The sequence below is a fragment of the Plecotus auritus genome (genome assembly GCF_963455305.1).
Source record: "Plecotus auritus genome assembly, chromosome: 6".
NCBI classification, from domain to species: Eukaryota; Metazoa; Chordata; class Mammalia; order Chiroptera; family Vespertilionidae; genus Plecotus; species Plecotus auritus.
This window is the reverse complement of record NC_137773.1, coordinates 72,357,066-72,372,589: the sequence shown is the minus strand read 5'-3', so window position 1 is coordinate 72,372,589 and position 15,524 is coordinate 72,357,066. Positions and strand designations below refer to the sequence as shown.

The 15,524-nt window shown below is 39.4% G+C and overlaps 1 protein-coding gene across 4 annotated transcripts in view; it reads right to left on the bottom strand.

Annotated features, from left to right (window-relative positions):
- PALLD (palladin, cytoskeletal associated protein) overlaps window positions 1-15,524 on the bottom strand; it is a 407,210-nt gene that overhangs the window by 217,827 nt on the left and 173,859 nt on the right. For all 4 annotated transcript variants that reach the window (XM_080676510.1, XM_080676507.1, XM_080676509.1 and 1 more), the window contains 5 exons: window positions 11,840-11,906; window positions 10,498-10,603; window positions 8,024-8,098; window positions 3,847-3,988; window positions 3,019-3,042 (listed from right to left, as the gene is read on the bottom strand). In XM_080676510.1, coding sequence (XP_080532636.1) covers window positions 3,019-3,042; window positions 3,847-3,988; window positions 8,024-8,098; window positions 10,498-10,603; window positions 11,840-11,906 — 414 coding nt within the window. The remainder of the gene's footprint in view (window positions 1-3,018; window positions 3,043-3,846; window positions 3,989-8,023; window positions 8,099-10,497; window positions 10,604-11,839; window positions 11,907-15,524) is intronic.

The window sequence follows — 15,524 nt, the reverse complement described above, 5'->3', positions numbered from 1 at the left end:
GAGAAAGGGAGAAAGGAAGGGAAGGAGGGAGGGATGGGGGGAGAGAGAGAGAGAGAGAGAGAGAGAGAGAGAGAGAGAGAGAGAGAGAGAGAGAGAGAGAATAGAGAGAGAGAGATTGAACGCAAGCCAGCAAGGAGAGAGCAAGAGTGAATATGTGAGAGGAAGAGAAAAGAGGGTAATAAAATCCGAATGCTTAAATATGTTCCTGAATTGCAAAGGCTATTCATGCTTTAGCATTTGGAAAACATCACTGACCTAGTCCTATAAAATTTATCTCTTGTCTCAGATGGAGTGTAGTCACGTCTGTTTTTCTCCTTTCCACGTAACAGTGGCTAAAAACCCAGCTATCAGGGAAGCCAGTTCCTACATATATTTTACATAGTTGAATAGTTCAGTGGTCTACTGGATATCACAGTCCATCAGGTCATTTAAGGAAAGTAAACGGTTCAATCTGTATTTTGTTTTTCCCTGACAAAGCCGAGGGTCAACTTCAAGGTCAAGGTAAGGAAAACATTTGGCTACTAGTCTAAGAATCATGATCTTACCTAGTTGTGTCAGGCATGCCAAAACATTGTTTAAAGACAAATATGTTTCAACATTAGCTTGTTCTGAGGTTCTTACTCATGACAACTCACATAAATAGTGGCTGGGGCAGTCAATCATGTGTTTAAAGTATTTTTGCTGTTGTTTAAAAAATATGATCATGGATTTAGCGCTACATGCCAGTTTCAGGTTTCCTGAAGTAGAGCATTTTAATGCTCCACTATAAAAAGGAAAGGAGCAATTCTAATAGTGTGTGGTAAATACAACGGTGGCGAAATTATCTAAGGTCAGGGAAAAGTAGTTCTTATAATATATATTTTTTACTGTATGAACAGATTTGCTTCAAATATTTTCCTACCAAGAAACATTTGTTTTATGCAAATGCTGTTATTGTGGTTGGAAGGGAGGAGTCGGTTTTCTTAAATGCTTTCTGATCTAACAAAAGGGAAAAGAAAAATAAGAAAATTCCATTAACAAGGGGAGGAGAAACTGTTTTATACATTACTAGGACATGCAGTTTAAAAGGAAGGTCTTCCATAGCCTTTTTCAAGCTTTTGTCACGTTTCACCAAAAGGCATTTCAGTAAGTTCTAGAGGTCATATTATTCCAGGAAGCGACTGATGACTAATTTCATTACATAATTCATGATCAAAACTATATTTTCGAAGCAAAACGGCAATCCACAACTGAAACAGGAGTATATGTGGTATGAGGAAAGGGAGAACAGGGTGGAGGAAAGGGGTGGTAGGGAATGCTTCTATCTCTCTCCTCGCCCAAATTTATTCCTTCTTAGCCAGTATATTGAATGTTTTCAACTTTTAAACATGTACATACTAAAAAACTAAACAATGCAGTTTCTAACAAGTATTTTGAATTTTTGGATGATGGTTAGTTTATGATTTCCAAACACATATCATGGGAGACATTTCATAAATCGCCACCACCTCTGTAGGTGAGGACAATGGATAACAACATGATGAAAAGAGTTGCATGAATTCACTCAGAATCCAAAACTGCAACTTCAAAACCATTCCTAATTTGTTCCAGTAATGTTTTCAGAATTTTTGTCCCAAGATTCTAGTTTTATTTGTACATAAAGCATCAGAAGACATAAATTGCTCCATATGACTCCATAGATTTGTTCATATAAACTTTCTTGCAGATAAAAGAGGTATTTGGTGCCTACTCGCTCTCTCTCTCATTCTCTCTCTCTCTCCCTCAGTAGTAAATGCAAAAGGTATGCCCTAACTCCCAATAGGATTTCCATATTAGCTCATGCAGTATATTGAGTCTCAGAAGTGTCATGGATAAGGGAACCGACATTATGCCATTCTATACAAAGACATATCACAGACAAAACAGAAAGCTGTGTATTTCCATAGTTTGGAAGGGGACTACAGTATTTGATGTGGTGACGACACATTTAAGTGGAGTGATGTGCTCTAATTGTAACGCATGACAAGAAAGCAGCAGCTCAACTCCAGCTGTTGCCCAAGGATGCTACTCAGCATCCCTTAAACTATGGATCCTCATAGGATCACACTCTGCTTTCAATGACCCAACACTGAGGTTCAGGGCTGAGCACAGTAATCTGAAATGCAGTAGCCCACAGAAAACCTCTGAGCTCTCAAAGAAGGGGCAGCCTCAGGTCAGGGATCCTGAGGGAGGAAGGATCTGCCTGATGCTGAAGCAGAGGCACACGTGTGATTGTCTACCCTATGGCAAGGGGTAAAAGCAGTGGCTTTGCCGACGGGAAAGATACCAAAGAAAGGGGTCCCAAGGAAGCTGTCCTACGAAACACCTCAGCAAATGTTTCTGTTCCCTTTACAAAGATCATGTTAGCCCATGAGGAGTCACAAATATATAAAAAGTCTGAGGCCAGAGAAAAGTTGGACCCGATGCTTCTGGGTAACATAGCACTCAGATGAGGTCAAATGACCTGGTAATTAAGCGAGATGCTAGGGCAAGATGACTTTCTTCATGCTTGTAGGATAGTAAAATTTTATGGCTTGGGGCACATAAATGAGAAATGCCTGGCGGTCCATGCTGCTTCTATCTCGGGGCTGCTCTCATGCGAGACTCACTTCTACGCCGGGGAGTCTGGCTGCGGGTGGGTTTTGGTCAGCAGAAGTATGCAGCAGGCCGGTCTTGTCGACTGGAGTCTTAGGAGGATGTTTTTTCAACATTAGCTTAGTGGGCTTTCGGAATCTAAAAGACTATATTTTAAAAAGCCTTAAGTCACTGAGCTTGACCTTCTTGTCTGAATGGAACTTAATGTTTTACTAATAAAGAAGTTGATGTAAAATGCAGTGTACAGACCCCATGATAAAGAAGATATTGTCTTTAAGGGGGTTTCACATTTCCAGGGAACTGCAAAAACATTGTTCTGCTTATGGCTTTGAAACAGACACAAAGAACTTATTGAAACCCCAAAGATACATTACCAAAGGGGAAAAAACAGAAAAAGCTTCTTACCAGGTTCAGCAGTAGATCGAGGTTCTGTTTGCCACATGAGAAAAAAATAAATAAAATGTTTTATTAGAATAGGGTTCCATTAATAATAAACCTACCTCTCTTTTCCTATTACCTAGTCTAGGGCATGTCTGCCGAAATGTTATAGACAAATTCCATATCAGCAGAGCAATAAAGTGACAGATCAATTTATATTTCTACAAATATAAAAACTCAAATTCCAGTAACAGCTTACACTAGGGAGATATTTAAACTGCAGTTCATAGAAGGTCTTATAGGAGCTTGTAAGCCTCTTAAAATTATTTGCTCAACTTTGAGCTCAAATGTATGTCTTTTTTTTTTTAAGAAAGAACATACAACTTTCATCAGAGTTTCAAAAGGGTCCATCAGTGAGCACTTCAGCTTTAACTTACTGGACCCCTCACATTTGCAGAGTATCTGGTCTCACTCCCTTTGAAAACAGAAGTCAGTTCATCTAAATGACTAAACCCTTGCCCTAGCCAGTTTGGCTCATTGAGTAGAGCGTTGGCCTATGGACTGAAGGGTCCCGGGTTTGGTTCCAGTCAAGGGCACGTATCTTGGTTGCAGGCTCCCAGCCCTGAAGGGGTGGGGGGAGGGCAAGCGAAGGCAACTAATTTAATTGATGTGTCTCTCTCACATAGGTGTTTCTCTCTGTCTCTCCCTCTCCCTTCCACTCTCTCTAAAAATTAATGGAAAAAATATCCTTGAGTGAGGATTAAAAATAAACAAATCAAATGGCTAAGCCCTTGCTATTTCTGAAGCTTGAGGGAAGACGGCAGTTGGATTTGGGAGATGGGCAGCTCTCCTTACTTTTCTGTAGAATTCGGAAGTCTGGAGAGTCCTGGATCTCACTCCCTTGTCGGAACCACTTGACCTGCAGAGGGGGTGCTCCTCGCACCCGGCACTCCAGCACCACCACCTGGCCCTCGGAGGCCGCTATGTTTTGCAGTTCCTGAAATTCGAGAAAAACACTGACCATCAACGTTGGTGCGTTTTTACACAATCTCACAACAGAGTATACAACTTCCAAATCTCAGAGAGGAAAAAACAAAACAAAACTTGCATCATAAAAGAATTATCATTGACTCAGATGAGGATAAACAGATTTAAATCCATTCATTATCAGCAGTTTTTCATAATCTCCATACAATGAAATTAGCATGGTTTACTCCTGGCCTGTTTTAGAAATGTTGGACCGGTATGCAAATGTATGGACTCTTGGACTTAGAGAATTTTACAGTGACAACTGTTACCTTTCTTTATCTACATTTAAGAGTAAGCTGGTAGGAATGCATACTTCTTAAAGCAATCACTCACCCTATGAATGTAGATTCCTATGAAAACCAGACAGGATGAGAAAAAAGAGACACACATTTCTTTTCCCAGGTTCCAACCTTTTCACGTACTCCCCCGCCATCTCTGCCCAACTGGTTCCCTATGTCAGGTTGATTAAGATGAGGGGCTTTGGTATTTTCTCATTTTGACGTGCTGAGTAAAATGTTTAAAAATGCAGCCTTTTTCTCTTCCTGACCTTCAATTCCACCCCCTTACTATTACCCTTGCGGCCCCCCACCCACTCCAACTCCAGACCAATAAATTTTTACAACCCAAAAGATTAGAGATTAATTTAGCTTCCTAGAGACAAAGAGGTATAGCTTTTATATACTTGTTATTAAATATCAAAAGATTAATATTTCCCTTACGTATATCCTCTCTCGACCTTCCTCCTCCTGGATCACTTACATTTTGACTATTTAAACTTCTGACTAGAGCATTGGCTTTGATATAGAGTTTGTAGAACCCTTAATATAATTTAAATACGATAAAATAGTTCACCTATACTTAGACCAAAAGCAAACACATTTACATGAGGCAGTGGGTGTGTGTCTTTTTTGTTGTTTTGTTAGTTTAGTTTTTAAATTATTTGAAAACACAGCAAATTGAGTGCTGGGAAAAACATATCCTGTAGCAAATGGCCTTCAGTGTTAAAGCGATATGGACATTCTCAAAGTCATGCTGTTGGCAAAAGAACTGAAAAAGTCTAAAGTGAAGTCTGAGAAGGCATTTGATAAGCATGTTGGTGGTTAAGAATGTCTTCACGTGAAAATGTTAAGATTATTAGCTATTTTTGATCGCATTCTTTCTCCCACCTGATTTTTACTTGTAGAAAACTTTTGGTTTTAGATTGACTGTTACTTTCTGGTTGGGTCCAGAAACAGCTGAGTGCACCATCGCGGGAAAGTGTGGCTCTCGGGGCTTAGCTGGTGTGGATTTATCACCCCAACCCCCTCCTCTGGGCTTGTCCAGGAAGCCATTCACGGGAGATTACAAGCGGTACCCAAATATTTTTCATGTGTGAGCTTACGGACACCAAAGGAGACTCTGATTTATCCCTAGGACTGTGTGTTTTGTTTGAACATTAGAAAGTCAGAGATGTAGGAAACGGGATGAATGGATGCCAAGGACCTTAAGCAGTCAAAATGCCATCATTATTCCAAGATTACAATTTGGCTCCTCCTGGAGCAAACGTTTTCATCTTGGCAAAAGCCCCAGCTAAACACAGTTAGCCGTTAGGAGAACTTGCAGGAGCATAGAGCAGAGCCCTGAGGGAGACAAGAGCTAATCTTTAAGGTTGCACTTGGCAATCTGGATCATCCATTCAGGGTAGAATTTGAGACCCCTGGTGTTTTAGGGTCCATATAAGGCATCTCTGGACGTACATCAAGTCCACGTGATACTGTGATTCCTTTGAGGTGTCCATGTGGGAAGAAATGCCATGCAGAGCTAGTTGCTCTCCTGGCCTCATGTGTGTCCCTGCTACTCAGTCCCACAGCCACACCAGTTCTGCGGCTCCAGCGAAGCATGGTGGCCCAAAGGCAGAGGTGCTGGTGCTGGCTGCGAACCCAGGGGATGTTTCCCAGAGCAGTATGAGAATACAGAAGGAGGCCCGCCATTGGACTGGCAAAGCCCACCTGCTGTCGTCAGCCATCACGCCCAAGAGAAAGCTGAAGAAGATGCTACTGTCAACCAAGCAAAGGCTGGCTTGAGTTCTAGAGATGGGCAGATTTAGTTTCTAGACCTGCCTCTCCAATAATCACAGCCCAGGCCCACAAGGAACCCTGCACAGCAGGGAGAGACATTGCACAAAGGGCAAAGGGCAAGAAAAGCAGATACAAATAAGGAACGAAACAACAGTGTGGAAAACAGATGGTCCCCAGTCCAGACACAGGAAGTGGAGTCCCTGGAGATGCCCAGTGAGGTGTGCCCTCAGCTTCCCATTACTCTACAGTTTGAGATTAAAAAAAAAAAAAAATCAACCTCAATGACAATGTAGAATTTTGTTTTTCTTTTCATGAAGCTGACGTAGAATGCTGCATGGTTCCCTTTTAGGAAAGAGGGAAACAACACCAATAGGATGTCTATGTCTCAGGGGCTGGATCACACAGAACAGCGTTGTGTCTAGTGTTTGAGGATTTCCCCCAGGGCCCAGGAGGAATTCAGTAACATCTCCACATGCCAGGCCACTGTGGCGAAGGAAAGCAAAATATTCCAATCTCCTTCCCCTGAGGCCACCAGCATGGACTTTATTTGCTTAAACCAAGAGGTGTGTTGAGCCCCGATACTCCCAAATCAACCATGTCCCAGGCAAGAATCCATCAGGAAACATGGACTTTCTGGGGATGGGCTTGTAAAGCTGCTTGTGGAAAGCTCTTAAACGGCATATAAATGTCAATGTCTACCCTCTGCAAATGTTTCTTGTTCTAAGCATCAAAGGACGACTTCACTGGCTGTTTACAGTGACACTGGTTTACATGACACCCCCCCACACACACTTTTTTGGTAGTTTATCCAGTAGGGGACTTTCAAAGTTGTTGCCAGCTATTATCATTTGTTGTCTGTGTTCTACAGTAAATGGTCTGTTTATGAAAAGATCTTTAATAAAGCTTGATGTAGGCTGGCTTAGGAGGAAAAAAAATATCATTCCCCACATGAGGAAAATGAAAATGCTCTGCTCTACCGTCTCACAGAAGTTTTCTAGATATGCTTGTCACATTTGTCTTTGGTTTACTTGGAACTGAGTTTTGTGAAAAGTGTGAGGTAGAAATCGAGTTTAGTATTTTTCACCTCTGCTGAAGAATTCATTCTTTACCTGGTGGTCTGCAGGTTTCTATAGATATTGGAGTGGGCTTTATTCTGATTACTTGTCAATTTGTCTAGCCTTATGCCAGCTCCATACTATCCCAGTGGTCTACATTTAGGAAGTTGTGTTGTCCCCAAGGGCAAATCTCACCCCTTCCATAACACCACCTTATTTTTCTTCTTCAGGAGTGTGTCTTGGCTAGTCTTAGTCATTTTCTCTTCCATCAAACTTTTAGAATCAAATTGCCAAATTCAGTATTAAACAAATAAATACAAGAAACCCACTGGAATTTTAGTAGATTTGCATTACATTTATAGATTAATTTGGAAGTCATGACTTCTTTAGCCTACCAATCCACAGGCCTGGCATTATCTCTCCATTTAAGGTGGGGGAGAGGGAGAGGAAGAAGAAATGCTTCTTCCTCAACTCAGGAACCATTTCTGAGTTGAGCAGTTGTCCAATGAAATGGATGTCATTCACCTTGGCAATGCAAAACACCAACTTAGAACAAACTGAAAGTCATTAAAAAAAGTTCTATAAAGCTAGCTGGTTTTACCAGGCAATATCCTAGATGGAATTTTGTCTAATTTTTTTTCTGTCTTGGCTTTCCCACTCTACTTTGACCTCTATCGGGCCCCTGACCATGCCCACATTTCTTGGACCCTTTATAAGATTATAGTCACATAGCCCTCATTCAGTAAATATCTACTAAGTCCCAAAAGGTAACCATGATAATCAGTCTACTGATCTATTCCTTTACTTTTTAAAGATGCTGCACAAAGCCACATGTGAATGAAATTTAAGCACCAAAGCAAATACAGAGAATGAGACTTGCAGATGTCAGACCTTTGTAAAAACAGGAGGAAAGTAGGCAGAAGTGGTTCCATCAGGTCTGCAGAGGTACGAGGTTGGACTGTGAACCTGAAAAAGCAGAGACACATGGATCAAATTCTAAATATATAAATTGCTGAAAAGATGGACTCACTATGAAGGTTGCTCCACATGAATGAAACGAGTGAATGCTTGTCTCTCCATATATCATTTTGCTGATCTACTCTTACAGCACAGACACTGTCTGCTTCCTCGTTGCACATCTGTTACTCTTCTCTGTTCAAAATGACATTCAAGGCAGGAGTCCCCTGGTTCCTTAGGGATCCACGCACTTTAAAATGCTATTACCAAATGGATTTCTGTTTGTGGGACTTCCACAGGGGTCTTTTAATAAGCTCTTACAGACATTATATATATTTTAATATAGTCTGGATTCATTGAATCAAAAGCACAAGTTACTCGAATTGGAAGATAAATAACCAAACATCTACCTCTCTTATTTTTAACTTGTATTTTTTTATGGTATAGATAAGGATTATAGGAAATGAAGAAAAAATATATCCTTTTTTTCTTGATGTGCAAAAAACAAAGGTGCTGAAACAATTATTGAATGGTGCTCATCTCTGGAAAAATAAAAGGATTTCAGGGTAGTGAATGGAAAATATTTCTTTGTGCCCAGTCATGTATTTTCAAACACTCTGGATTCATTCACTTCTATATAAATGGTTCATAGTTTTTTAACCGAAGATAATGGTGACCTGGTATTATATGTCCAAGTATGCCACCGGCCATAATGGAGAATGCTGGCAGAGTGGTAGAGATGCTAGGATGGTGGTAATGAGCCTTACTCATTATCCTTGTAAGACTGTTATAGGCTTGTTATTTAGGAGATCCATGTCTCACTTTTCACTGTCTTTTTATGTGCAAAGAATATATGAACACTTATATAGTATTAAGTCTGTGCCAGGCATTGTTCTAAGAGTTATATGGAAATTAACTCCATGAATCCTCATGACCATCCTTTGAGATATTACCTTCCATTTATGGGTAAAAAAATAGGTAAAGAAAGGTTATGTTGCTTGTGCAAGATATCTTAGCTAGTAAGTGTTAGAACTGGGATTCAAACCCTGGCAGTATGAATTCAGGGCATTAACCTTTACATCACTTTGCCTATAATAAAGCAATGGAGTTTCTCTGAGCACTTCAGTCTCCCAACTGTACAAGTGGGATATATTACCTCCCATTCAGTGTTCCTGTAAAATTTAAACCATTTAAATGTACAGCTTACATTATGATGATACCTACTCAATTAGATGATGTGTGTCTTTCTGCTTTTAGGCTTCCCTGTTACACCTCAGTACAGCCTATCATCTCTGAGAAGTGTTTCATGTGTATATTTCCCGTTTCCCATGCACAGTGTATGAACTGGGAATGGAGCTGGTGACAGGTATTTTTTTCTGTTGTGAAATGCCTAGCACAGTGCAAAGCATTCATTAAATATGTAAACGTCAAAAAAAAAAAAACAAAAACAACAACAGCACCTCACTGATTTAATCAGAAATATTTCTGTAAACTCCGTTCTAGTTTAGGGGTTTAAAGGAAATACCTACTCTATATGCCACTTCCAAGTAACTTATATTGATGGGTTCTTTTCAACTCAAAGGTCTTTTCTCTAGTGCCTGCATATTCTACATATCACAGAGTATATGTCACACACCTGTAATCACTAAAATACCTCTGAGTGCATGGTAATCCTCACAAAACATACTTAACAGACGTGTAAGGAATGAGCTTACAGTTCAGGGTATTGGGGGAAGCTTTTATGAGTGTTGTATTTAAAGGTGATCATCATAGCACAAAGGCAAAGTAACATACATTTGATTTAGAGACGCTTAGATTTTAATATTACTTAAAAAAATCATGTTGTTTGTGTTTGCAAAATAAACTCATTGCAGTTTCTTTCCAGTTATTAGTATTGTTATTCTTTCCTGGATAAAGCAGTCTGACAACAAAATAAAGGAAAGATAAAAATGCATGGTGAAGTCAAATTTGAATTTTTTTCTTATTATCTGTTTAGTGCTTAGAGGATGACAATGAATACCTGTGTTGGTATGTAGACTTCTATTGTCCACTCATTTGTTTAAATGAAATAATAAATTTAGCTGAAAGGAAGAGAGCACATATGAGGGGGAATAATCAAATAGTCATAGATAAAACAGGTATCATTTTAGCAGATTACTGGCTACTAAAAAGGGAAGTTCTAAAGGAAATGCAGATGCTGACTGACTGCTGGTGTGGCTTTGGTTAAATATTATTTTTAGTGGATTAAAAGGAAGACCTTTACCTAGCATTTTCTTTTCGCCCCGTTGTATTTCCACTTAGAAACTATTTCAAGGCGCAGACTAGTAAAATTAAAGCTATATTCTTTAAACCAAGAAGTCTGCCAATGAGTTCCACTCCTTGTGGGCCCTGGTCCTAGGCACACTGACCTGCTGAACAGGGACAGATAGTGGCTGAATCACAGCTGTGGTCACTCCTGTCTTTGGAGATGACGATCCTATTGTCAGGGACACGGATGTTGTTTTCTTCTGAGCCCTGGAAAACAGGGAGGCGTGTGTTCAGTTAGAATTCTTTTAAAAAGCAGGAATTACTCTTTAAAACATTTCCACAGAATAGCCCAGTTTCCTTTTGTGTACTTAATCCCTTCAACTGTTAAGTGCTTCAGAAATGGGAAGGGCTACAATAGCTGTGGCCAGTATATGCATAGAATGAACCTTATAGATATTAGCAAAATAAACGCACGGATAGAAGAAGATTAGCTGTATGTAACACAGCCATTATCAGTGAACCTAAGGTGCTGAACTTGAGAATCTGAAAAGACAATGCTTAGAAAAAGTCTAATCTTCAGGAGTAGGAAGATACTTGAAATTTTTAGGGCTAAGGTTCTATATTTAATTCAAAGTTCTGGTTGTCTGTCTTAAGCCTAGCAGCTGTTCTCTGTTCTGGTTCTAATTTTGTGAAGTTAAGAGTGTCTTGAAATTTTCGTCTTTTCTCAGTGCATACAAGTTAGTGAGGTGTAGACAAAGGTTAAGAAGAATTGGTTTCTAGACCAAGTTTTGTTAGGTTGCTGGCTGTGGAATCCCAAGTGAGCCATGTAACTTCACTCAACTTGATCCTTCTCTGAAATGAGAGGTGGTAGAGCACATATAGGCCCCTTTAGCATTAGTATTTGGTGACTATTTGATACCGAGTGGATATAATTGTTATGTATATACCAGCAGATCAAAAAAATTTAACACTGTCTCAATATTCATAGAGTTTTCTACAAAACTGTTGCAGATTTTATTTGATTTTTTGAGAAATAATTAAGATATTAACATTTTACTAAGAATCCATGTCTTTCTAGGAAGAACTAAATAAATTTTAAGATTTTCATGACAAGATCTAGCTAGAAATAGACTTTATTTAAATGGAAACACATTGCTGGCCTAATGAGATATTTTCCAATTTATATAAATACATTGATCCTCATTTATTTTTTATAGTGATTTAATACATTTTCTCTCAACATGACTGCTCTTGTCATAAATTTATAACTGGCTAGTTGTATTTGAAACTAACATTATCTACGGTTAGATTTTGGCATATCGAGGATGAAATGCAGACTTCAAAGTTCAAATTCATAAGTTAAAAATGACATTCCAAGTTCAAGTATTTGATCTTTGATTGACATCAGTTGACCTTTTTCTTAAAAACACAACACTGGTGGCTTCCTACCCCAATTCTGCTGCCGTTCTTTGCTATATAATTGATGAAATCATAAGCACTTACTGTGGCATTGCTCCAGGTTTCGATATGAAAGCTAAACTTTCACTGTCAGAATCTGTTGAACTGGTACCTAGGAGAGTTACAAATAATAAAAAAGTTAAGATGTAAGTAGTATCTATAATTGCTTCAAAGAGTAATGTTCTTTATTTTTAAACAATATCATAGTCTTATTTTGAAATAGAGAATGGTTCACACCATCTTTACTTGGACTGCATCTTCAGAAAATCATTAAAAAAAAACAACTATGAAAGCTTTCTTCAAAGCAACATGTTTTTAATGCCAGATTTATTATTAATTTAATTTTTCTCTCTTTGGCCATCACAACCATACTTTTAAATGGCTTATAAACTATGACATAAATTTGAGTGTGACTGTGAGCAAAAGAGTCATGGTTTTAAACTTTAACCCTCTCCCAAGAGATTTCATGGCATGAATTATTAATGTCTTCCTTACTCATTAATTAGGAAATGCTTTCTGACTCTTAAACTGGAGTGCGACAGTGGCTTCATTCTTGAATAAAAGGGTCTCTGACTCTGGATCATGCCTTCCCAAATTCATTTGTGTCGTTACTGTTTTTGAGTTAAGGCTCAGATTTTTAGTCAAAATGCAAACATTTTCATGCACGTATTTTGTGACAAGAGATTTTAGGTGACATTTAAAATAACTGTGATAGTTTAGAAGTATATTCTTGATTATTTCCTTTATATAGCCTGAGTCACTTAAATTATTTATTTTAAACTATTTTAATGTAAAATAATACATGCTTACAGAAAATTAACCAAATATTATAGAATTGTGTGATATTGTAGTAAAAACCTGTTGGTACCTTCCCTAATGCCATTCTATATATGTTCAGAGTCTGGTGTGTGCTTTTCAGGTAAATTTAATTTGTCAACACACATATATTTACCTACATATTTATATAAATGGAATCATACTATATGTACTCTTTGCAATTGGTTATTTTTGCCTATCAATACATTCAGAACAGATACATTTACTTACTTCTCTTGGATGGCTGCCTAAAGTGTTCCTTCCTGTGACTAAAATATGTTTTCCAGCCTTTGATTGATGTTGAAACAATCACGTTTAGGTAACTCTGCTGGAATGTTTGCTGTCCCTTCCTATTTATTTCTATTACTACCACCTAGCAGAGGCTTTCTTCACCTAGTCCCTGGACTACTGCAATAGTCTTATCTGGTTCCCCAACTCTCTCCCTCTCAAATCTGTCTTCAACCTGTATGAGATTAGTGTTCCTATCTTCCAGAACTTCCTGGACTTCCACATCACATAACCCTGATCCAGAGAGTTGAACATGATCCCTGGTGTATATCCCACTAGGTAATGGGAAAACCACAGTGAACACACACACACACACACACACACACCTGCCTTTGCAGAGATTACATTCTTTTGAGAACACACACAATGGACAAGGTAAATAAATACACGGTATGGTGGTGAGTGATACACAAAACATGTTGCGGGGTGGGGCGTTGGGAGCAATGGGAATGCAGTGGGAGCAACATTAAGCAGAGTGGCGAGGACAGTGCCACCAAGCTGGGGACTTTAAATAGATGACCATCCAGTGTTGGTAAGGGCTTTCCCTTCTTGGTCTTTTCGCATGACTGTACCTTTAGTTATATTACTCATTCCTAGAGGAAACTCCTACCCAGTCATTTCTGGGTAGTCTTTTAAGCTCAGCCTACTCATTTTTCTGTGCTCTATCTTCTCTGGACTCCTAGTGTTCTTGTTTACATTACTCTCACCACTTATTACATTGCATCTGCTAGAAAGCTTTAAGTTCTTTGGAAAATGAAGTGGTGTTCAGAAGGGAACTACCAATTCTTCAGTACTTATTATTTGCCCGGCTGTCTGCTAGACACCTCATAGCATTTAATTATTATAATAATGAATTTCACTATGAGGAGAGTGAGATTGCAGATTACAGATAAGAAAACCGAGGAACCAGGAGCTTAGGTAATTTGCATAGGGTCACATAACTAGGAAGCCGTGGTGGCATGGCCCGTTCCATCTGACCTCCATGTACTGAGCATGTCTGCATTCCTCGGAGGGCTCAGCTTCATGTCTTGCTCATGGCAGGCCTTTAGCTTCTGATGGAATGAATGGAATTAAGGAACTGTAAGGTTGGTGTAGGGAGAGGCAGTAGACTTTGCAACCAGAGAAGAGCAGCATCTTGGGGTGGTGGGTGGCAATGGTGGGAGGCAAGTCTAGAAACGCAAGGTGAAATACCAGGGTCAAAGTATTTGGACTGTACATCTAGGTACTGAGTGGTGATTGGGAAAATTAACTGTGCAGGATGAACTGAGGAAGAAGGGAAGAGGGGGGAAGCAGAGCAAAGCAAACAGCAAACCATGTAAGTAGGTGATAGACAAGGAGAAAGTTTGATGAGGAGGTACTAGTAGAAGCTGAGCAGGGAAACTGAGAAGAAAACCAGTAGGCTGGATTGTCAGAAAGTCCTGGGAACCTGACAGAGATCACCTGTACCTGAGTCATGACAGTGTTCAGAGAGGCCTGGCAAAAGCCCTGAGGGAGCTATCACAGACACTCCAAGTGGCCTGAAACTGGGGAGAGAAATGGCTATTTTTCATATAATTCTGAATATTTATATCATTTAAAAAAAATCCCATCTGATTACCTCTATTTAGAAAGGCATTCTTATTCTCATTCTTTTTTTTACTACCTTTTTTTCTAGCTGATTTTCAGAGAAACATAAAGGACCAAAAAGGGTAGTGTCCCCAGGTAATACATTCGCTAGTTTTTGCACACCTGTCCAACCCTTGTGAAATCTCAATGTCACCTTCTGTCTCAGGTGTCAGAGCAGCTCTTGCAGATGGTAGCAGATCAGATCTCCCCATCTGTGCCAGCCCTTCCCTCCCCCCAGGGCACCTTCCCTCCCTCTCCTCTCCTGTCTCCTGCCTGAGTCATCTGCTTTGCACCTGCTGGTCAGGAAACACCACTCCTGTCTCAGGTTAACATTTTTCTTTGTATTTATCAAACCATCACGCTCAGTGTTTTCTGCAGGCTCCAATCTGAAGGAGCACAGGTTCCAGCCCTTGCAGTTACTATCTGTGTATCAGATATTTACCTGCTTAAATGCTAACTGTTTCTGCATTGCCTCCCACACAGAGCAAAGGAATCAAACACTGTGTTCTCTGCTCCACTCTAGGGATAAAGGGCGGGTGGAAGTGTCATCAAAAAATGAGCCTCCTCCCTTCACTTTAAAAGGTGTTACCTTTCCACCTTGCCAGCATGGCTCAGTGGTTGAGCATTGACCTATGAACCAGGAGGAGGTTCATAGGTCAGGGCACATGCCTGGGTTGCAGGAGGCAGCCAGCCAATCAATGATTCTCTCTCATCACTGATGTTCTCTCTCTCCATCCCTCGCCCTTCCTCCCTGAAATCAATAAATATATATTAAAAAAAGGTATTACCTTTTCATTTTTAAAACTTCAGCAATTTAATACTCCCTTGTAGGAAAAAACCCCATAAAATGTACAATAGTGAAAATTAAAGAAAAAAATCATTTGAAATACCACTAACCAGATACTTTGGACCACATCCTTCTAAAGTTTATGCCTATGGACATAGAAAAATAATTAAATATATTTTAAAAAGATGACAATACTATTAATACTGCTCAATTATTGTTTTTCCCACATTTAAT